This window comes from Lolium rigidum, chromosome 4 (genome assembly GCF_022539505.1).
Source record: "Lolium rigidum isolate FL_2022 chromosome 4, APGP_CSIRO_Lrig_0.1, whole genome shotgun sequence".
Taxonomy (NCBI): domain Eukaryota; kingdom Viridiplantae; phylum Streptophyta; class Magnoliopsida; order Poales; family Poaceae; genus Lolium; species Lolium rigidum.
The window spans coordinates 133,760,310-133,784,882 of record NC_061511.1 but is presented as its reverse complement, the minus strand read 5'-3'; the positions used below and the strand labels follow the sequence as shown (position 1 = coordinate 133,784,882).

At 43.1% G+C, this 24,573-nt stretch overlaps 1 protein-coding gene across 1 annotated transcript; it reads left to right on the top strand.

Moving 5' to 3' along the window:
* Positions 1 to 4,433: 4,433 nt before the first annotated feature.
* Positions 4,434 to 5,257, top strand: LOC124649093. Its single transcript, XM_047188766.1, has one exon. The coding sequence runs from the start codon at positions 4,449 to 4,451 to the stop codon at positions 5,121 to 5,123; it is 675 nt and encodes a 224-aa protein (XP_047044722.1). The 5' UTR covers positions 4,434 to 4,448; the 3' UTR covers positions 5,124 to 5,257.
* Positions 5,258 to 24,573: the final 19,316 nt, after the last annotated feature.

The following is a 24,573-nucleotide window of genomic DNA, read 5'->3' as shown; positions in this document are numbered from 1 at the left end:
GTTCAGCAGGTCTGCCTTCACATGCACGCTCCACGGGATCGTCATTGGGCTGCGGTCAAGCGGATCCTCCGCTACATCCGTGGCACCATGGACTTCGGCCTCTCCCTCCACGCCTCCACCGCCACGGACATCGTTGCCTACTCGGACGCCGATTGGGCAGGCTGCCCCGACACGCGTCGCTCCACGTCTGGCTACTGCGTCTACTTCGGACCTTCGGTCATCTCCTGGTCGTCTAAACGACAGCCCACGGTCTCTCGCTCCAGCGCCGAAGTGGATTACCGGGTTGTTGCTAACGTGGTTGCTGAGGTCTCCTGGCTGCGGCAACTCCTCGTTGAGCTCTCATGTCATGTCGCCAAAGCCACCGTGGTCTACTGCGACAACGTCTCCGCCGTCTACCTCTCCGCCAACCCGGTCCACCATCGCCGCACCAAGCATATTGAGCTGGACATCCGCTTTGTTCGGGAACAGGTGGCCCTTGGACACATTCGAGTACTTCATGTGCCCACCTCCCAACAATTTGCGGATAATATGACCAAGGGTCTCCCTACGACATCATTTGAGGAGTTCCGGTCCAGTCTATGCGTTCGACCAGGCGACGCTTCGACTGCGGGGGGGGGTGAAGGGGGTGTTGAGATACATATCCTTATATATCTGGATGTGTATCCTCTGTAGTTATGTATAACGATACATATCTTTGTATTTATTATTGGACCCGTCTCCTTCCTTGTATAGTCGAGGACGTGGCCTATATATGTACCACCATATGCATCCGATCAATACATCAAGCATTGCATCTCTCTTTACAGCAACCAAGAAAAACAAAGTGGAGAAGGAAATTGAATTGTGTGTTGTATCTGTGTGTGGTCAGGACTCATGACGTAGAAGATGAATATCATGCAATTGTTGCATGCACAACACAGACGCAAAAAGTGAGATGCGCATTGAGGGAATTATCGACAGAGAAGAAAAAATCCTAAGACAAGACTGGATTTGTTACTGTTCGCCTAGATTCAGTTTCGAAAGTTAAGGGAGCAGTATTGTTATTCATCTCAAGCGTGTGGCATCTCCGAAACAATAAGGTGCATGACAACGTGGAAGAAACTATTGACCAGAGCAATGGCACCCTAGAGGCCTAGACTCGATTGTGTGCACATGCACTGAGGTGGTGAGAACCAATCTTAGTGGCACCTCTAACTACCGCGGATTAAACCTTAAATTTAACACTTTAATATATTTGATAAAGGCAGATTATTTAATATTGACTTCGTCAATCTCAAGACCTGCTAGTTAGATTTTTGACTTAGTTTTCCGAAGATACTATGAGGTTAGGATTACATGCATACGTTCATAACGGTACTAAGCGTCTTAGTTTGTACTATGTTTAGAAAATAATTAAGAGGGGTTGAATAGGGACGGCTATCCGTGCATATGACACGTCCTCCGTTATGGCTTCTCAGTTTCTTTATCCGTGTCGGTGTTCTTGATTGACGAATTCAAGTCGCTGCCTCTCACACGACGTCAGCACTGACCCAGCTGGTTCGTATCATTGTTGCCATAAAAGAGTGGCTAGGGCCGGCGAAGCTGAACTTAATCAATAATTCGCCGAAGTCTAAGCGAAGAACGGACACGTTAGTACACTGAAAGCAGAACAGACACGGAAAATCTGAAGAAATCGCTATAGTCGTTTGGTAAAATGGCACATCACCGTTCACCGGAGACCAAACCATTACATACGTGTATCCAAATCCACTATATCCAGAATTCCAGATGCAGGAAAAGTCGACGAAGGCACGTTTATCATCGATCGATCTGATCGTGCATCTACAGTTCATATTGCAAATTGCGTAACTACGTACATTTCAACAGACCCTGGAAGAACCAACATGTGGTTAGGTGGTTAGGAGGGCAGTGATATCCCAGCTTACCAGAGTTTAAACCTTAGGTTTAACACTTTGGTGTTTCATTAAAAGCGGAATATTTTTTGGTGGAATGCGATACTCCCGTCGACAGCGAGATGCATGCATGTGGTGACTTTGTCAATCTTAAGACCCGTCGGATGAAGTTTGTTTGACGTAGTATCTCGGAGGTGCTCATAGAGATACGGTGTACGTGCGTGCGTTCATAGAGGTGAGTGTATGTGCGTATATGTATGTACTGTGTGTCGCAAAAAAAAGAGTTGAAGATCCTGGCACGCAAACTCGCAGGCATACATACATGTACCTGCAAAAAAAACTTACAGCGATACTCATCTTGCGCTACTTATGGTATGTAGAAAGGTTTACCTAGATACAGGGATGTAAATGGATAGAATAATTACACACCGGACTTGTTGCCGTATCCGTTTTAGAGAATTTATATTTGTTTTAAAGAAATCTGGAAATAGCGCCTGAATATCCATATCCAAAAATTATTTAAAATTATTAGCTATTTTTTATCTAAATAATTCAATTTTCATCAGAAGCATCAAACATAATGGAATATAATTATTTATTAGTTAGTGAGTTAGCGAGTTCCTCCATTAAAAATAGCTCCCTTACATAGTCTATCAAATATGAAATCCAGATTTGTTAGGATACTTAGGCTATTAAAGCATGCATCCGTGTTATCTTAGCCCTTGTGTGTACGTTATTGCAAGCACATGAAACTGTTTTGTTCATATCGTTATATTATACTCCCTCTGTTCCATTTTATAGTGCATATTGTTTTTTGGCACGGAAATTAGCGTAAGAGTATTTTTTACATAAGACCCCTAGCTGAACGATTTGAGATCAACGTAAAATTTGGGAAATCCATATCTTCATAACTTACCATAACAATTTTGGGGGCGGAACGATTTGTAAGCTGAACGGGGAGGGGGTAATTGAAAAAAAGCTAAGCTAAAACCTTATATTCTGAAACAAATGCCAAAAATCTATAGGCACTATAGAAAGGAACGGAGGGAGTATTATATTTATTTACTCGCTTGTGTTGCATTATGTATTTATGAGAGTTTTGTTAAATTTATTTTTATCATTTTTTCTTTTGTATGGTTTGTCGTCCTACTAATGTTTGTAAATACGCGATTAATTTATGATTTCTTCTCGAGTCTGCTTTGTTTCCATTCCGAATATGTGGTCTTGTATATCCTTATCGGATCGGCAGCCGGTAATTATCTGATCCCGCTCCAAATCCGTAAAAAAAATATGTATAGGATATGATAAGTGTAAAATCGGTTCCGATCCGTCCTGGTTACATCCCCACCTAGAATACGATCGATAAAAGTTTTATTTTGTGAATGCGGTAAAAGTTATTTCATCAACATATCTTACAAAAAAAACGTAGCATACAACTAAAGGCGAGATCTGGTAGTCCTAAAATGCGATAATATTGATATTGTATCTGTACCCCTTGGAAGTTTACCTAGGAGCCCAAACGTTTCGTGAGGCCTCCACGTCGTATGTCTCGGGCCACACGGAACCCTAGGCGACGACTTTAGACTACTCACAATGGAAGTATTAGAATAGTCATAGTGAAAGTAACATAGAGTAGTAACATGCACATGTTACTATACCTTTATTGTAGTTAGTAACATCAAAGTAGTTTAGAAAATCTCGAGAGTTCGTGAGTACGAGGCGGCTCGTCGGGAGGAGCGCGTCCGCCGTGTCAAGCTCGAGATAGTCAAGCTTGACGATGAGGAGTGAAGCTCTGCACCCGCGTCAACGCCGTCGTCCGCCTCGACGCTCCACCATCACCGGCACCGCCGCGCGCAGAGGCCAATTTGGCCGCATTGTGCTTAATATTAGTTAGCACGGTTAGGTGTAGTAAGTAATTTAGATTTGCTAATCGGATTATGTAACTTATGATGCTCAATCGGAGCATCAAATGCCATCTATATATATGATCATCGACGAATTTCTCCGCGATATTTCAAATGTATTTTTTCAGTTCGTGTTTTACGGGTTTTGTTCTGCGCTAGCTGCAAAATCTTCATCCCCACGTTTTTGGAAGACTGAAAACACGTTATTCGGTTCCGATTTTTTCGGTTACTGTTAGAGATGCTTTTATAAAACGTGATAATGTTGTATTTTTACCACTTAAGTTTGGTGTTTATTTTCTTCTAAAGCCCGAGTCTCTAACTGTCTACCACTTGGTTGGAAGTGAGATTTGTATGCATACACGGTTGTCTAATTAACGGACATAATGTTACTACTTAAAACTTTGTATGAACTTCAGCAGAGTAAATAGACAGCCGGCCATGACTTTTCATGTGGAGAATACGTGACCGTAGGGGCATTCTTGCATCAAATTTCTGCACTAATCTGACTAGCAAAGTAGACGAAGTCCAAGTCAATTTTTTGACTAAACCCAAACACGCACTATCATCAGCTCCCTCAGCTCCCTATATATATCACTTACCACGGGTACCTAGCAAATCATCTATCCACACACACACCGATAGCCATCACAAAATGAAGCTTCAGGTAACCGCGGTCGCCTCCCTCCTGGTGGCCCTGGCCGCGACGGCCGGAGCTGTAACCTTCGACGCGTCGAACACTGCCTCGGGCACCGCGGGCGGCCAGCGGTTCAACCGGGACGTCGGCCTCGCGTACTCGAAGAAGGTCCTCTCCGACGCCTCCACCTTCATCTGGAACACCTTCAACCAGCGCGCCGCCTCTGCCCGCAAGCCAGTAAACGCCGTCACCCTCGTCGTGGAGGACATCGGCGGCGTCGCCTTCACCAGCGCCAACGGCATCCACCTCAGCGCCCAGTACGTGGGCGGCTACTCCGGCGACGTCAAGAAGGAGGTGACCGGGGTGCTGTACCACGAGGCGGCGCACGTGTGGCAGTGGAACGGCCAGGGCAACGCCAACGGCGGGCTCATCGAGGGGATCGCCGACTACGTGCGGCTCAAGGCCGGGTTCGCGCCGGGGCACTGGGTGAAGCCCGGGCAGGGAGACCGGTGGGATCAGGGCTACGACGTCACCGCCAGGTTCCTCGACTACTGCAACTCGCTCAAGCCAGGGTTCGTCGCGCAGCTCAACGCCAAGATGAAGGGTGGCTACTCCGATGACTTCTTCGCGCAGATTCTCGGCAAGAACGTGCAGCAGCTGTGGAAGGATTACAAGGCCAAGTTCGGAGGCTGAATGGTTCAGTGATGGGCTGTAGTTAGTCATTGCTCCTTCAAGTGTGATGGCATACAGTATATTCTAAATAAGTCATGCATGTGATCGGAAAAGCAAGTACTAAAATATGAATAAACGAATTTGCTAATTCTAAACCGACTCTCATCTCACGTGTCACAGTACGGTTCCTTCTTGCTAGAGTGGAGACTAGTGTCGGTTTCACGAATGTGTGTACAAAATTGCTGGGCAAGAGTTTGTGTTCAGTTCAGGCGATATTCACTTTATTATTTGATATTCTTGGGCAAGGGTTTGATGACCTCAAACAGGAAATCGCTCTATTCTAGTCTAGTCATGCCATGGCTGGGAAGCATGCAGGTAAACTGAATGATGACAGCCAAGATTAATTGCTGGTGCAGTGTAGCAATGTTGCTGACCTGTGTTGGCTGCTACTCAAACATAACTTGCTATCATAGGGAAGACAAGTCAAAATAATGTTTCTCCACCAGAAAAAATATAGTATAATGTTTCTCCATTGTTTATTGTAAAAAAGAAACAAACCAAACAAACCCATCTAAGGGCATCGTTGGAAACTCACATGTCTCCACCTGCACCACTTGAACCATAAAAAGGAAACAAAGCAGACTGTGGTGCATATCGGTAGCCTAATTTGCTTACATGTGTTATGTATAATAACAAAAGCCTTTATGTGAAGCTGAAGCGATGAAGTTGTAATTCAACATAGACAAACCGATCTAAGGTCATTGTTGAAAGCTCACATGTCAAGATAGTAAAACATCTGTTGAAAAAACCTGGCACAAAGTATCACATTCCCGATATGAGTTTAGTGAGAATCAAAGTGTTAGAATCCACACATAAACTAAAATGTGCAAAAAAAAAAACATAAGAAAAAGGCATGTAAATACACTATAACTTTGTTCTAGAAGTTTACGTGAATTTTGCCCACAAAATTCACAGGCCATGGATATAGACCCTTGTTTTCTTAACAACAACATGTTCATCGGCGCAAACAATGTAGAATTTAGATCAACCCAGGGTCTTGTGAGAGCTCCAAAGTTGACTAGTCATAAATAAGACAATAATAATAGATACAATGATGATGTGTTTTGCATTGAAAACTCTTGCACATATATCTATATAAATGATAATTAGGTAATGAAGATTAGGAACAATATGAAGACAACTCTTTCTCTCCTCTTGCCTTGTTCCTTCACACCTCGGGTGAGTTGTGAGGCTGCAGGTAATGTGAGTCATCGTCCTTCCATGTGAAGCAAAGTTACCGGTCCTCCCTTAGAGGTAGGCTCACGAGAGTAAACGGCACAATGTCTTCACACGCGATTCCCAAGTACACACTCACAAGGGTAGTACGTGATAAACCAAGGATCCACAAATTCAATGTCATGGTTCATGCCAACACCCCTAACGAGACACAAGTACACATACATACTGGCATCCTTTTAATATCATATAAATCTTCATCAACTTGTAAATACAAATGTACGTATAGTTGGTTTGTGTCCGCGTGATAACATTTCGGTTTGCATGGACACTGCTAACAGAAGATTATCGCACGTAGGCATGTGGCGGCAATAACCAGTAGTTGTTTCAAAACTTTCTTAGTGGCATCCTTCCTTCTTGTTAATCTTACCCCAGTTCATAGCCACCATACACATCCACCGAAGAGCGGCAAGGAGCAGTCAAGAGTTTTTAACCCACCTCGTAGAGATTTAAGATTGACTAGGTAACAACACACTTAACTATCAACATGAACACCGTCTCATACAAAAGGTGATATACATTCATGAGATACACAAGCCATCAAACATCATTTTTGATCCTTCATGGGCGAAGGGGTAAATTAATCTACCATCCTAACAACCCAACCAATGGTCGGTTCTAAAGAGAGATAGAGCTTCCCCGACATATAAGTATCATAGTGAATTAATGCTTAAACTTAACCTGTGCTACCGTTAATTTGTTGAATTGACAATTTCTCTAAGGATAAACATATGTTGTTCACCCATTCATCTAAAGGATAAACACGGATTCTTTTCTTCCAATTCTGAAAATTAGAGTAAAATGAATAGGTATATATGGACATGACAACCACCTTAGAAAACTAAATATCATTTTATTGTTTGCTTTCCAATGTAGGGGTAACTACTTCACTTGTAGAAATCTAGGCATCATGGACAAAATTATTATTTTATGTTAATACAGTGGGCCCGTAGAAAACCAAGAATGATCCTCTCACCGACTCGACATCCATATACTAACTCCGTTTCGTAGAAAAAGGCCTATATTTTTTTTTAAAGTCAAGCTAAGTAAGTTTGACCAAACTTTTGGAAAAAACTATCAAGAACCACCATATTATGTAGATGTTACATCAAAATATATGTCATGATGAATCTAACGGTGTTAAGTTTGGATTGTACATATTAACAATCTTTTCTAAAAGGTATTTACTTTTCGAAAAAAGGTTTATTTTTTGAAACAGAGGTAGTAGTTAAACCAACTTCACATGACTATCCACTTATATACACCCAGTATAATCATTAGTCCCTCAATCAATTGTCAATAATCATATTAAACACACTAAAAGAGCACTACACACACTTTCAAACTATTAAAAAATGAAATTCAAGAAAGAACATAGTTCGCGAGAGGTGAGCAAGATATTTAGAGAAATCTCACAAATTATTTCTTAAATATCCATAGAGTATCATGTTTCTAAACTACACCAGTAGATGTGAAACCCCGAACTTGAACAGATGAAAATATAGTGATGATGATTCCTGAATCAGTACATCTCCTGTGGCGGTGATCAAGGAGGCGACTAGGTTTCCAGGACACCTCCCATCGGCAGCGTCGACCTGCCCCTATTGTGTGGCCTTCGGGCCATGGAGGCGGGGTGGATTTTTGTCCCCATCGGTGGGAGGGATCCGTGTTTTTGGTTTTAGGGTTAATGTTTGGTGTGGCGGCGCTCACGTGGCGGTGGCGGTGTCTTCTCCAATAAAGTCTTCCCGGCTTCAACCCCATCTCGACAACGACGTCGAGAAGCTTGTGAGAGTGGTGTGGTTCTTGAGAACTTCTTTTGGATAGGGGGATCTTCGGGTCTCCATGGAGCTTCATCGGCGGTTATTCCTTCTTCTCCGTCTCCGAGACGGATGTGGTTTTCTTGACCTGTTCGGCGACTTCCCGTCCTCAACCAACAATGTCAGGTCGACTCGAGGCAGAGCGACAGCGGCAACGTGCCGTCGACACGGTTTGGAGGTTGACACTAGTAGGGAAAAGCCTATCGCTCGCGTGTGGGCACCCCACCAGTGGTATGACATACTAGTCGCGTGAACGCTCGGCACACGACTAGTAATACATGTACCGATCGCGTGTTGGCCCTGCACGGTGTCATTAAGTTTACTGGTAGCGCGCCCTGTGGCACGTGACCCGTACCCCGCTCGCTACCAGTATCCATTTCTTCATGCCTTTTTACTCTTATTTATACAGGTACAATATGTAGACATATATAACATCAATACATAGGCAGTAGCAGATACATAGAATTAGCGAAATGACCAAATCAGTACACTACAAGTAGCCAAGCTAGTGACTAAGTCATTACATACATCACAATAGCCAAGTGACCAAATCATTACATTGCATATACTACAATTGGTAATGGTCAAGACATGTAATGGACAAGATCTACACTACACGCCTGGTGGCGCCTCCTCTGCCTCTCGCTCCGCGGGTGGGTAATTAACAACAATCCCATCAGAATCTCTTGGGTCATAGTACTCACCATCAGTGTATAGAAGTCGGCCCGCTGTTTTTAGTAGAAGGTATGTCCGTATAAATTATCCAAGTAGAAATAACACTTAGCCCCTGGCTCATCCCGTAGCGCTGTATCACGAACCCCGTGAAAATAGATTCGGTTTGCCTCATTGGTGACTTCAACAATGAAGGTCCTCTCCGCTATGGGAAGTGAGTCCAATTGTGGCGCCTCCTCTGCCTCTCGCTCCGCGGGTGGGTAATTAACAACAATCCCATCAGAATCTCTTGGGTCATAGTACTCACCATCAGTGTATAGAAGTCGGCCCGCTGTTTTTAGTAGAAGGTATGTCCGTATAAATTATCCAAGTAGAAATAACACTTAGCCCCTGGCTCATCCCGTAGCGCTGTATCACGAACCCCGTGAAAATAGATTCGGTTTGCCTCATTGGTGACTTCAACAATGAAGGTCCTCTCCGCTATGGGAAGTGAGTCCAATCGGAGGACGGCTTCAAACATTCTCAGTTGGTTAATGTTTCTATGTACATGCTCCATGAAGTCACATCTTGCGCTACATGGGATAGCCGAAACACAATTAGGGAAGAAACAACAATTAGATCGAAGATACAAGTCAATGCAACTATATATATTAACAAATAATTGGACTAAAATATACCGTCATGGTTCTATTGCCCTCTTTGAACACTATGACAAACTTTTTGTCCCTGCACCTAATTTGTCCACAGTTTGCGCATGGATTCATAAAATCCATTTGCTGCATAACGGTTGGATTATGTTAACAATTAGGGATTTAAAATAAACTTAAAATAAGGCCTCATATTTACATTGGACACAAAAATCACAGGAATGGGGTTAGCAAGCCAAGTAAGCCGCACGAGATTTGTATTTGTGCATATGACAAGGCTCGTTGACACCACCAGAAATCACTGCCACAAAATTCTTATCATCGGCCATGAATTGCAACGAAAAGAAGACCCACAATGACTATGAATTATCTATAGCATTATTAGCAGCAAATCTATACCATACAAATATAGCATACAAATATCAACAACAAATCTATAGCATACATGCAAATATTAGCAAAAAAATCTATAACATACAAATCTATAGCATACAACTATCGGGTAGACGCACGGTGGGTTAGGGAAGGTGGCGGAGCGGACGGCCAGGGAAGGTAGCGGCGATGGCGATGACCGGTCGGGGAAGGTGGCGGCGGCGACGCGCTCACCATTCACGGAAGGTGGTGGCGGCGACCGACGATCGTTGCGGGCCAACTACCTAGGTCCAAGAGGATTTGGAGATCTAGAATGAGGAAAGAATGTGTGTGTGTGGGGGGGGGGGCGGGGGTTATTATTAAGACCACTTTACGGAACATAATAGATGTGTGCGGCAGACGAGGCATGCTGCTGATAATGTAATAGTCGCGCGCGGCTTGTGGGCACGCTGCGGGTAAATTAATAGCCAGATGCCACACGGGAGGCATGCTGCCAATAAGTTTACCCCTGTAGCCTTTCCCTACAATGGTTCTGACCCTAAGACGAGCTCCTTGATACGTCTCCAACGTATCTATAATTTCTGATGTTCCATGCTAGTTTTATGATAATACCTACATGTTTTGCTCACACTTTATAATATTTTTATGCATTTTCCGGGACTAACCTATTAACGAGATGCCAAGGTGCCAGTTCTCGTTTCTGCTGTTTTTGGTTCCGAGAAAGCTGTTCGGGCAATATTCTCGGAATTCGACGAAACAAAAGCCAAACCTCCTATTTTACCGAGACGGACCCAGAACACCGAAGGAGAGATGGAGAGGGGCCAAGGGGGCCCCACACCACCTGGCGGCGCAGCCAAGAGGGGGGGCGCGCCCAGCTATGGGGTGGGCCCCTCGGGACCCCTCCGATGCCGCCCTTTCGCCTATATATTCCTCGCGACGCGAAAACCCTATATCAATCAATCATACTCCAGAAAGACTCCAGGGGCGCCGCCGCCATCGCGAAACTCCGTTTCGGGGGACAGAATCTCTGTTCCGGCACGCCGCCGGGACGGGGAAGTGCCCCCGGAAGCCTTCTCCAACAACGCCACCGCCTCCATCATGCTCCGTGAGTAGTTCCCCCATGGACTACGGGTTCTAGCAGTAGCTAGTTGGTACTCTCTCTCTCTCCCATGTACTTCAATACAATGATCTCATGAGCTGCCTTACATGATTGAGATCCATCTGATGTAATCGGTGTTGTGTTTGTTGGGATCCGATGAATTGTTACATTATGATCAGTCTATCTATAAAGTTTGTGAAGTTATTGTTGCTGCAAACTTGTTACGTTTAATGCTTGTCACTAGTGCACGAGTGGCATGATCTTAGATTTGAGCTCTATAATTATTGCTTACATTGTATCTACAAGTTGTTTGCACCTGTCTATGTCCGGAACCCGAGGCCCCAGAGTGACAGCAACTGAGATAACTGGAGGGGAAGGCTTAGATATGAGGATCACATGTTTTCACCAAGTGTTAATGCTTTGCTCCGGTGCTCTATTAAAAGGAGTACCTTAATTACCAGTAGATTTCCTTGAGTCCCGGCTGCCACCGGCTGGTAGGACAAAAGAAGTTATGCAAATTTCTCATTGCGAGCACGTATGACTATATATGGAAAACATGCCTACATGATTAATAGATTTGATGTTCTGTCTTAATGCTATTTCAATCCTATCAATTGCCCAACTGTAATTTGTTCACCCAACACTTGTCACTTGTTATTGGAGAGTTACCACTAGTGTAGATAGCTGGGAACCCCGGTCCATATTTCATCATCAAATACTCACTCGGTCCTATATGCCATTATAAGTAGTATCAACTATTTTCTGCTGCCATTGCCTCTGTGTTACTGCTTACCTGCTCGTCGTGTTACTTGTTACTATTGCTCTCATATTACTGCTGCTTTCACATCACCCCTGTTACTAGTGCTTTTCCACGTGCAGCTGAATTGACAACTCAGTTGTTAAGGCTTATAAGTATTCTTTGTCTCCCCTTGTGTCGAATCAATAAATTTGGGTTTTACTTCCCTCGAAGACTATTGCGATCCCCTATACTTGTGGGTTATCACTCCTCGAAGATGTCTTATAAGTTGTAGCTAGCTATAGCTATAAGCATAAGACATCTTCGAGAAGCTCTGCCATAGGAGCTTCCCACGATCGATCAATGACAATCTTTGCTAATTATGTCTTTAGAGAGTGTGAGGGTGCTGGCGTGTAGTTGACGTGGGAGTTAGAAATCTTTGTGGTGTAACTTTTCTTCAGGTCCCCGGCAACGGCGCCAGAAAAAGAGCTTGATGGCGTGTATTTCACACGTTCGTTGGGCAACCCCAAGAGGAAGGTATGATGCGCACAGCAGCAAGTTTTCCCTCAGAAAGAAACCAAGGTTTATCGAACCGGGAGGAGCCAAGAAGCACGTTGAAGGTTGATGGCGGAGGGATGTAGTGCGGCGCAACACCAGGGATTCCGGCGCCAACGTGGAACCTGCACAACACAACCAAAGTACTTTGCCCCAACGAAGCAGGTGAGGTTGTCAATCTCACCGAGCTTGCTTGTAACAAAGGATTAACCGTATTGTGTGGAAGATGATTGTTTGCAAGAAAATAGTAAAAACAAGTATTGCGGCAGATTTGTATTTCGAGTATTAAAAGAATGGACCAGGGTCCACAGTTCACTAGAGGTGTCTCTCCCATAAGATAAAAGCATGTTGGGTGAACAAATTACGGTCGGGCAATTGACAAATAGAGAGGGCATAACAATGCACATACATGTCATGATAAGTATAGTGAGATTTAATTGGGCATTACGACAAAGTACATAGACCGCCATCCAACCGCATCTATGCCTAAAAAGTCCACCTTCGGGTTATCGTCCGAACCCCCTCCGGTATTAAGTTGCAAAGCAACGAGACAATTGCATTAAGTATGGTGCGTAATGTAATCAATAACTACATCCTCGGACATAGCATCAATGTTTTATCCCTAGTGGCAACGAGCACAACACAACCTTAGAACTTTACGTCACATCGTCCCGGTGTCAATGCGGGCATGAACCCACTATCGAGCATAAATACTCCCTCTTGGAGTTACTAGCATCAACTTGGCCGAGCCTCTACTAATAACGGAGAGCATGCAAGATCATAAACAACACATATGCAATAACTTGATAATTAACATAACATGGTATTCTCTATCCATCGGATCCCGACAAACACAACATAGAGTATTACGGATAGATGATCTTGATCATGTTAGGCAGCTCACAAGATCCAACAATGAAGCACAATGAGGAGAAGACAACCATCTAGCTACTGCTATGGACCCATAGTCCAGGGGTGAACTACTCACTCATCACTCCGGAGGCGACCATGGCGGTGTAGAGTCCTCCGGGAGATGAATCCCCTCTCCGGCGAGGGTGCCGGAGGAGATCTCCGGAATCCCCCGAGATGGGATTGGCGGCGGCGGCGTCTCGCATAGGTTTTCCGTATCGTGGTTTTTCGCATCAGGGGTTTCGCGACGGAGGCTTTAAGTAGGCGGAAGGGCAGAGTCGGGGGCTGACGAGGGGCCCACACCACAGGGCGGCGCGGGCCCCCCTTGGCCGCGCCGCCTTGTGGTTTGGCCACCTCCTGGCCCCACTTCGTATGCTCTTCGGTCTTCTGGAAGGTTCGTGGCAAAATAGGCCCCTGGGTCTTTGTTTCGTCCAATTCCGAGAATATTTCGTTACTAGGATTGTCATAAATAATATGGCATAGAACATAAGAAATTGTCGATACGTCGGAGACGTATCAAGCATCCCCAAGCTTAGTTCTGCTCGTCCCGAGCAGGTAAAACGATAACAAAGATAATTTCTGAAGTGATATGCCATCATAACCTTGATCATACTATTTGTAAACATATGTAGTGGATGCGGCGATCAAAACAATGGTAATGACATGAGTAAACAAGTGAATCATAAAGCAAAGACTTTTCATGAATAGTACTTCAAGACAAGCATCAATAAGTCTTGCATAAGAGTTAACTCATAAAGCAATAAATCAAAGTAAAGGAATTGAAGCAACACAAAGGAAGACTAAGTTTCAGCGGTTGCTTTCAAATTGTAACATGTATATCTCATGGATAATTGTCAACATAGAGTAATATAACAAGTGCAATATGCAAGTATGTAGGAATCAATGCACAGTTCACACAAGTGTTTGCTTCTTGAGGTGGAGAGAGATAGGTGAACTGACTCAACATAAAAGTAAAAAGAATGGTCCTTCAAAGAGGAAAGCATCGATTGCTATATTTGTGCTAGAGCTTTTATTTTGAAAACATGAAACAATTTTGTCAACGGTAGTAATAAAGCATATGAGTTATGTAAATTATATCTTACAAGTTGCAAGCCTCATGCATAGTATACTAATAGTGCCCGCACCTTGTCCTAATTAGGTTGGACTACCGGATCTTTGCAATGCACATGTTTTAACCAAGTGTCACAATGGGGTACCTCCATGCCGCCTGTACAAAGGTCTAAGGAGAAAGCTCGCATTTTGGATTTCTTGCTTTTGATTATTCTCAACTTAGACATCCATACCGGGACAACATGGACAACGAGATAATGGACTCCTCTTTAATGCATAAGCATGTGGCAACAATTATTATTCTCATATGAGATTGAGGATATATGTCCAAAACTGAAACTTCCACCATGAATCATGGCTTTAGTTAGCGGCCCAATGCTCTTCTCTAACAATATGCATGCTCCAACCATAAAGGTGGTAGATCTCTCTTACTTCGGACAAGACGGACATGCATAGCAACTCACATGATATTCAACAAAGAATAGTTGATGGCGTCCCCGAAACATGGTTATCGCACAACAAGCAACTTAATAAGAGATAAAGTGCATAAGTACATATTCAATACCACAATAGTTTTTTAAGCTATTTGTCCCATGAGCTATATATTGCAAAGGTGAATGATGGGATTTTAAAGGTAGCACTCAAGCAATTTACTTTGGAATGGCGGATAAATACCATGTAGTAGGTAGGTATGGTGGACACAAATGGCATAGTGGTTGGCTCAAGTATTTTGGATGCATGAGAAGTATTCCCTCTCGATACAAGGTTTAGGCTAGCAAGGTTATTTGAAACAAACACAAGGATGAACGGTACAGCAAAACTCACATAAAAGACATATTGTAAACATTATAAGATTCTACACCGTCTTCCTTGTTGTTCAAAACTCAATACTAGATATTATCTAGACTCTAGAGAAACTAAATATGCAAACCAAATTAGCAAGCTCTAAGTGTTTCTTCATTAATGGGTGCAAAGCATATGATGCAAGAGCTTAAACATGAGCACAACAATTGCCAAGTATCAAATTATCCAAGACATTTTAGAGTTACTACATGTAGCATTTTCCAATTCCAACCATATAACAAATTAACGAAGAAGAAACTTCGCCATGAATACTATGAGTAGAGCCTAAGGACATATTTGTCCATATGCTACAGCGGAGCGTGTCTCTCTCCCATAAAGTGAATGCTAGGATCCATTTTATTCAAACAAAACAAAAAACAAAAACAAACCGACGCTCCAAGCAAAGTGCATAAGATGTGACGGAATAAAAATATATTTTCGGGGAGGAACCCGATAATGTTGTCGATGAAGAAGGGGATGCCTTGGGCATCCCCAAGCTTAGACGCTTGAGTCTTCTTAGAATATGCAGGGGTGAACCACCGGGGCATCCCCAAGCTTAGAGCTTTCACTCTCCTTGATCATATTGCATCATACTCCTCTCTTGATCCTTGAAAACTTCCTCCACACCAAACTCGAAACAACTCATTAGAGGGTTAGTGCATAATAAAAATTCACATGTTAAGAGGTGACACAGTCATTCTTAACACTTCTGGACATTGCATAAAGCTACTGGACATTAATGGATCAAAGAAATTCATCCAACATAGCAAAAGAGGCAATGCAAAATAAAAGGCAGAATCTGTCAAAACAGAACAGTCCGTAAAGATGGATTTTATTAGGCCACCAGACTTGCTCAAATGAAAATTCTCAAATTGAATGAAAGTTGCGTACATATCTGAGGATCATGCACGTAAATTGGCTTAATTTTCTGAGCTACCTACAGGGAGGTAGACCCAGATTCGTGACAGCAAAGAAATCTGGAACTGCGCAGTAATCCAAATCTAGTACTTACTTTACTATCAAAGACTTTACTTGGCACAACAAAACTCAAAACTAAGATAAGGAGAGGTTGCTACAGTAGTAAACAACTTCCAAGACACAAATATAAAACAAAAATACTGTAGTAAAAACATGGGTTGTCTCCCATAAGCGCTTTTTTTTAACGCCTTTCAGCTAGGCGCCGAAAGTGTAACTCAAGTAACATCAAAAGATGAAGCATCAACATCATAATTTGTTCTAATAATAGAATCATAAGGTAACTTCATTCTCTTTCTAGGGAAGTGTTCCATACCTTTCTTGAGAGGAAATTGATATTTAATATTACCTTCCTTCATATCAATAGTAGCACCAACGGTTCGAAGAAAAAGTCTTCCCAATATAATGGGGCAAGATGCATTGCATTCAATATCCAAGACAACAAAATCAACGGGGACAAGGTTATTGTTAACCATAATATGCACATTATCAACTCTCCCCAAAGGTTTCTTTTTAGCATTATCAGCGAGATTAACATCCAAATAACAATTTTTCAATGGTGGCAAGTCAAGCATATCATAGACTTTCTTAGGCATAACAGAAATACTTGCACCAAGATCACATAAAGCATTACAATCAAAATGTTTGACTCTCATTTTATTGATGGGCTCCCAACCATCCTCTAGCTTTCTAGGAATAGAAGTTTCAAGTTTTAGTTTCTCTTCTCTAGCTTTTATGAGAGCATTTGTAATATGTTTTGTGAAAGCCAAGTTTACAGCGCTAGCATTGGGACTCTTAGCAAGTTTTTGCAAGAACTTTATAACTTCAGAGATGTGGCAATCATCAAAATCTAAATCATTACAATTTAAAGCAATGGGATTATCATCCCCAAGGTTGGAAAAAATTTCAGCAGTTTTATCACGAAGCGGTTTCAGTAGTTTCGAGTAATTTTGCGCGCTTTGCACTAGGAGTAGAAGCATTGCCAACACCAATTATTTTACCATTGATAGTAAGAGGTGCAGCAACATGTGAATCATTAGCATTGCTAGTGGTGGTGATAGTCCAAACTTTAGCTACATTTTCCTCTTTAGCTAGTTTTTCATTTTCTTCTCTATCCCACCTAGCACGCAGTTCAACCATTAATCTTATATTCTCATTAATTCTAACTTGGATGGCATTTGCTGTAGTAACAATTTTATTTTCAATATCCCTATTAGGCATAACTTTCGATTTCAAAAGATCAACATCGGAGGCAAGACTATCAACTCTCGAAGCAAGAATATCAATTTTATTGAGCTTTTCCTCAACGAGATTTGTTAAAGGCAGTTTGTGTACTAATAAATTCTTTAAGCATAGCTTCAAGTCCAGGGGGTGTATTCCTATTATTGTTGTAAGAATTCCCATAAGAATTAGCATAACCGTTACCATTATTATAAGGATATGGCCTATAGTTATTACTAGAATTGTTCAGATAAGCATTGTTGTTGAAATTATTATTTTTAATGAAGTTTACATCAACATGTTCTTCTTGGGCAACCAATGAAGCTAATGGAACATTATTAGGATCAACATTAGTCCTATCATTCGCAAGCATAGACATAATAGCATCAACCTTATCATTCAAGGAAGAGGATTCTTCAACGGAATTTGCCTTCTTACCTTGTGGAGCTCTTTCCGTGTGCCATTCGGAGTAATTAACCATCATATTATCAAGGAGCTTTGTTGCTTCACCAAGAGTGATGGACATAAAGGTACCTCCAGCAGCTGAATCCAATAAATTCCGCGAAGAAAAATTTAGTCCTGCATAGAAGGTTTGGATGATCATCCAAGTAGTCGATCCATGGGTTGGGCAATTTTTAACCGAGAGATTTCATTCTTTCCCAAGCTTGAGCAACATGTTCATTATCCAATTGTTTAAAATTCATTATGCTACTCCTCAAAGATATAATTTTAGCAGGGGGATAATATCTACCAATAAAAGCATCCTTGCATTTAGTCCAGGAATCAATACTATTCTTAGGCGAGAGATAGCAACCAATCTTTAGCTCTTCCTCTTAATGAGAAAGGAAACAATTTTAATTTTATAATGTCACCATCTACATCTTTATACTTTTGCATTTCACATAGTTCAACAAAATTATTGAGATGGGCAGCGAGCATCATCGGAACTAACACCGAGAAAATTGCTCTCGCATAACAAGATTCGAGTAAAGCGAGGTTTAATTTCAAAGAATTCTGCTGTAGTAGCAGGTGGAGCAATAGGTGTGCATAGGAAATTATTATTATTTGTGCTAGTGAAGTCACACAACTTAGTATTTTCAGGGTTGGCCATTTTAGCAGTAGTAAATAAAACAAACTAGATAAAGTAAATGCAAGTAAACTAATTTTTTTGTGTTTTTGATATAGCAAACAAGACAGTAAATAAAGTAAATCTAGCAACTAATTTTTTTGTGTTTTGATATAATGCAGCAAACAAAGTAGTAAATAAAATAAAGCAAGACAAAAACAAAGTAAAGAGATTGAGAAGTGGAGACTCCCCTTGCAGCGTGTCTTGATCTCCCCGGCAACGGCGCCAGAAAAAGAGCTGCTGGCGTGTAGTTGACGTAGGAGTTAGAAATCTTTGTGGTGTAACTTTTCTTCAGGTCCCCGGCAACGGCGCCAGAAAAAGAGCTTGATGACGTGTATTTCACACGTTCGTTGGGCAACCCCAAGAGGAAGGTATGATGCGCACAGCAGCAAGTTTTCCCTCAGAAAGAAACCAAGGTTTATCGAACCGGGAGGAGCCAAGAAGCACGTTGAAGGTTGATGGCGGCGGGATGTAGTGCGGCGCAACACCAGGGATTCCGGCGCCAACGTGGAACCTGCACAACACAACCAAAGTACTTTGCCCCAACGAAACGAGTGAGGTTGTCAATCTCACCGGCTTGTCTGTAACAAAGGATTAACCGTATTGTGTGGAAGATGATTGTTTGCAAAAAAATAGTAAAAACAAGTATTGCGACAGATTTGTATTTCGAGTATTAAAAGAATGGACCGGGGTCCATAGTTCACTAGAGGTGTCTCTCCCATAAGATAAAAACATGTTGGGTGAACAAATTACGGTCGGGCAATTGACAAATAGAGAGGGCATAACAATGCACATACATGTCATGATAAGTATAGTGAGATTTAATTGGGCATTACGACAAAGTACATAGACCGCCATCCAACTGCATCTATGCCTAAAAAGTCCACCTTCGAGGTTATCGTCCGAACCCCTCCGAGTATTAAGTTGCAAAGCAACGGACAATTGCATTAAGTATGGTGCGTAATGTAATCAATAACTACATCCTCGAACATAGCATCAATGTTTTATCCCTAGTGGCAACGAGCACAACACAACCTTAGAACTTTCTATCATCGTCCCGGGTGTCAATGCGGGCATGAACCCACTATCGAGCATAAATACTCCCTCTTGGAGTTACTAGCATCAACTTGGCCAGAGCCTCTACTAATAACGGAGAGCATGCAAGATCATAAACAACACATATGTAATAACTTGATAATTAACATAACATGGTATTGTCTATCCATCGGATCCCGACAAACACAACATAGAGTATTACAGATAGATGATCTTGATCATGTTAGGCAGCTCACAAGATCCAACAATGAAGCACATTGAGGAGAAGACAACCATCTAGCTACTGCTATGGACCCATAGTCCAGGGGTGAACTACTCACTCATCACTCCGGAGGTGACCATGGCGGTGTAGAGTCCTCCGGGAGATGAATCCCCTCTCCGGCAGGGTGCCGGAGGAGATCTCCAGAATCCCCCGAGATGGGATTGGTGGCGGCGGCGTCTCAGTAAGGTTTTCCGTATCGTGGTTTTTCGCATGAGGGGTTTCGCGACGGAGGCTTTAAGTAGGCGGAAGGGCATAGTCGGGGGGCTGACGAGGGGCCCACACCACAGGGCGGCGCGGGCCCCCCCTTGGCCGCGCCGCCTTGTGGTTTGGCCACCTCGTGGCCCCACTTCGTATGCTCTTCGGTCTTCTGGAAGGTTCGTGGCGAAATAGACCCCTGGGTCTTTGTTTCGTCCAATTCCGAGAATATTTCGTTACTAGGATTTCGAAACCAAAAACAGCGAGAAAACAGCAATCGGCACTTCGGCATCTTGTTAATAGGTTAGTTCCAGAAAATGCACGAATATGACATAAAGTGTGCATAACACATGTAGGTATCATCAATAATATGGCATAGAACATAAGAAATTATCGATACGTCGGAGACGTATCAGAGGGGCAGACATATATATAGTACCTAAATTGATGGGCATGAACTATGCTTTCCGTCTCGTAGAGTGCATTCATTGATGCATCGTCCACATGTACAATACTTTATATCGTTCCGTACAGTAGTACGGTGGGAAGGAAAATGAGATGATGAGTATCGTGCGGTGTTTAGGTACGATACCGAACACCTGTCGCGTGCCAAACTCTGGCACGCTGCTCGTATCTTGATACCTGCCGCGTGTCTTAGTTTGCGCCTGCGGCAGAAAATTTCTTGTCCTTTATATATGTGGTCTCCACTTACTAGCCGCGTGCCAAACCAGTGGGTACCCTACCACTAAGGACTCACTAGTTGCGTGGCGCTATACCGCCCGCTGCGCAGTGCCCAGTTTTATTAGTCGTGCCTCTATTGTTTTTTCCTACTAATGTGAAGATAGAAGGCATCTCTAAGATCTCATTGTAATTTGTTATTGTTGAAGTGTTTTGTATTGTTCTATGTTTATCTTAATACCAAGGTTCTATTAAAAAGTATTATCAGAATGATGATTTGAACCCTGAGGCACACTAGACACTACTCCCTCCATCCGAAAATGTAACACGTTTAAGGATTAGTCAAAAGTCAACATTTTTAAAGTTTGACCAAGTTTATACAAAAATATGAACATTTACAACACTAAATCAATATCAATAGATTCAGCATAAAGTATATTTTCTTAATATGTCAATTCGATATTGTAGATGTAAATATTTTTTTCTAAATATTTGGTCAAAATTAGTAAGGTTTGACTTTCAACCAATCCTTAGACGCTTTACATTTTGAGACGGAGGGAGTACCTCACAAATTATGGCCTATGGGCGAGCACAAAATCACCACCCACTGGCCACTGCGTGACAGAGATAATTTCATGGGTCCCAAGTTTGGAGTGAAAAATAAGGAATGAGCAGATTTCTTGTTAGTTGGAAAAAAAGTGGAGATTAGATCTTCCAATATCTCCCTTTGCGATTCTTCAACTTGAAGGGCTGTAATTTTCTTACGGGTCACTTCTGCTACTTATTCTTCCCCAAAGCCCCGTCCAGTAAAATTTGCGCGGGCGCTCATTTCCCCCCTTCCCCCTCTCGTGAGTCTACAGTAACTTGAGAGTTCCTTCTGTTTTGCCGGCTCCCTCACCCTCTCCTCCGGCGGCCTCGCCGGCCGGAGTGACTGGGGGAGGGGAGGCCGGCTCCCCTCTGTATATAGTAGCCTAGGAGTAGTTTATGTTCCCTTCATGGTGTCTGGCGATATGCCGGCGGACGGAGAGCTCCCGACGTTTCCAAGCGGCGCTGGGCGGCCGGTGACGGAGATCTGGATGGTGGCAGCGGCGTGGTGCTGGTGGTCACTGCTCAATCTTCTTCTTTCCCCGTCCAAGAATAAGCTTGAAGAAGCTGTCAGGGCCCTAGATCTTGCATTTGGGGCCATGGCTGCTGCTATCTGCAGATCTGCGGCGGCGGCCCGTGGTTGGTGCCTCCTGCTCGATGCTCGCCGTGGTGGCGAGAACGGCAGTAAGGCCCTACCACGGATTTGTCTTCTCCTCGATCTGCGCCAGGGGAGTTTGCAAGCTTCTCGTCGGAGGACTTCCACGGCGCCTCTGTCGCCGTACCTAATGGCCGAAGGGCGGCCCCTCCACCCTTGGAGGTTCATCACGGCGCCGCTGTCACCGTACTCGTTGGCCGGAGGGCGGCCCCTCCATCGTGAGGCAACGATGCTCGTTCTTCATCCTCAGGTCTTTGATGTCTACGGGTGCTTCTATTCTTGTAGACAGTGTTGGGCCTCCAAGAGCAGAGGTTTGTAGAACAGCAGCAAGTTTCCCTTAAGTGGATCACCCAAGGTTTATCGATCTCAGGGAGGAAGAGGTCAAAGATATCCCTCTCAAGCAACCCCGCAACCACAAAGCAAGAAGTCTCTTGTGTCCCCAACACACCTAATACACTTGTCGGATGTATAGGTGCACTAGTTCGGCGAAGAGATAGTGAGATGCAAGTAATATGGATGAGTATGAGTGGTAATAGCAATCTGAATAAAATATGGCAGCGAGTAAACATGCAACAAAACAAGTAAACAAACGGAGATTCGATGCTTGGAAGCAAGGCCTAGGGATCCCGCTTTCACTAGTGGACACTCTCAACAACGATCACATAATAGAACCACTCTACACCCTCTTGTTGGATGATGAACACCACTAATCGTGTAGGATTACACGAACCCTCAATGCCGGAGTTAACAAGCTCCACAATATTCAATGTTCATATTTAAATAACCTTAGAGTGCAAGATAGATCAACACAATTACACCGAGAACTAACATAGCATGCACACTATCACCATCACACTATGAAGGAGGCATAGATCACATCAATACTATCATAGTAATAATTAACTCCATAACCTACAATAGATTATGATCATAGACTACGCCAAGTACTACACGATGCACACACTGTCACCATTACACCGTGGAGGAGGAATAGAGTACTTTAATAACATCACTAGAGTAGCACATAGATGATATTCAACTAGATCACATAAAGAGAGAGATGAACCACATAGCTACAGCGGAGCCCTCAGCCCCGGGGTGAATTACTCCTCCTCATCATGGAGACAGCGATGGCGGTGAAGATGGCGGTGGAGACGGCGGTGGAGATGACTCCGGGGCAATTCCCCGTCCCGGCAGGGGTGCCAGACAGAGACTTCTGTCCCCCGAATTGGAGTTTCGCGATGGCGGCGGCTCTGGATGGTTTTCTCTGGTTTCGTCGAACGGGGTCGAGGTTTTAGGTCAGGGACGACTAAATAGGCGGAGAGGCGGAGTCGGAGGGGCCACGGGGTGCCCACACACTAGGGGGCGCGCCCCCCCTTGGGCCGCGCCGCCCTGTCGGGTGGGGCCCCCTGGCTCCCCTCTCGCCTTTCTCCGGTGCTCTGGAAGCTTCCGGGAATTATAAGATCTTCGGTGTTGATTTCGTCCGATTCCGAAAATATTTCTTTACTAGGATTTCTGAAACCAAAAACAGCAGAAAACAGCAACTGGCCTTTCGGCATCTCGTCAATAGGTTAGTTCCAGAAAACGCATAAAAACGATATAAAGTGTGAACAAAATATGTAGGTATTGTCATAAAACAAGCATGGAACATCAGAAATTATAGATACGTTGGAGACGTATCAGCATCCCCAAGCTTAGTTCCTACTCGTCCTCGAGTAGGTAAACGATAAAAGATAATTTCTGAAGTGACATGCTACCAACATAATCTTGATCATACTATTGTAAAGCATATGAGATGAATGAAGCGATTCAAAGCAATGTTAATGCAATGAGTAAACAATTGAATCATATAGCAAAGACTTTTCATGAATAATACTTTCAAGACAAGCATCAATAAGTTTTGCATAAGGGTTAACTCATAAAGCAATAAATTCAAAGTAAAGACATTGAAGCAACACAATGGAAGATTAAGTTTCAGCGGTTGCTTTCAACTTGTAACATGTATATCTCATGGATAGTTGTCAATGCAAAGCAATATAACAAGTGCAATAAGCAAGTATGTAAGAATCAATGCACAGTTAACACAAGTGTTTGCTTCCAAGATAGAGAGAAATGGGTAAACCGACTCAACATAAAAGTAGAAGAATGGCCCTTCGCAGAGGAAGCATTGATTGCTATATTTGTGCTAGAGCTTTGGTTTTGAAAGCAAGAAACAATTTTGTCAACGGTAGTAATAAAGCATATGTATCATGTAAATTATATCCTACAAGTTGCAAGCCTCATGCATAGTATACTAATAGTGCCCGCACCTTGTCCTAATTAGCTCGGATTACCGGGATTGTCATCGCAATACACATGTTTTAACCAAGTGTCACAAAGGGGTACCTCTATGCCGCATGTACAAAGGTCTAAGGAGAAAGCTCGCATTGGATTTCTCGCTTTTGATTATTCTCAACTTAGACATCCATATCGGGACAACATAGACAACAGATAATGGACTCCTCTTTAATGCATAAGCATGTAGCAACAATTAATGTTCTCATATGAGATTGAGGATATATGTCCAAAACTGAAACTTCCACCATGGATCATGGCTTTAGTTAGCGGCCCAATGTTCTTCTCTAACATTATGCATGCTCTAACCATTAAATGAGTGGTAAATCTCCCTTACTTCGGACAAGACTGGACATGCATAGCAACT

Bases quoted from the DNA above. Each gene is read 5' to 3' on its own strand.
- LOC124649093 (XM_047188766.1), top strand. From the start codon at position 4,449: ATGAAGCTTCAGGTAACCGCGGTCGCCTCCCTCCTGGTGGCCCTGGCC.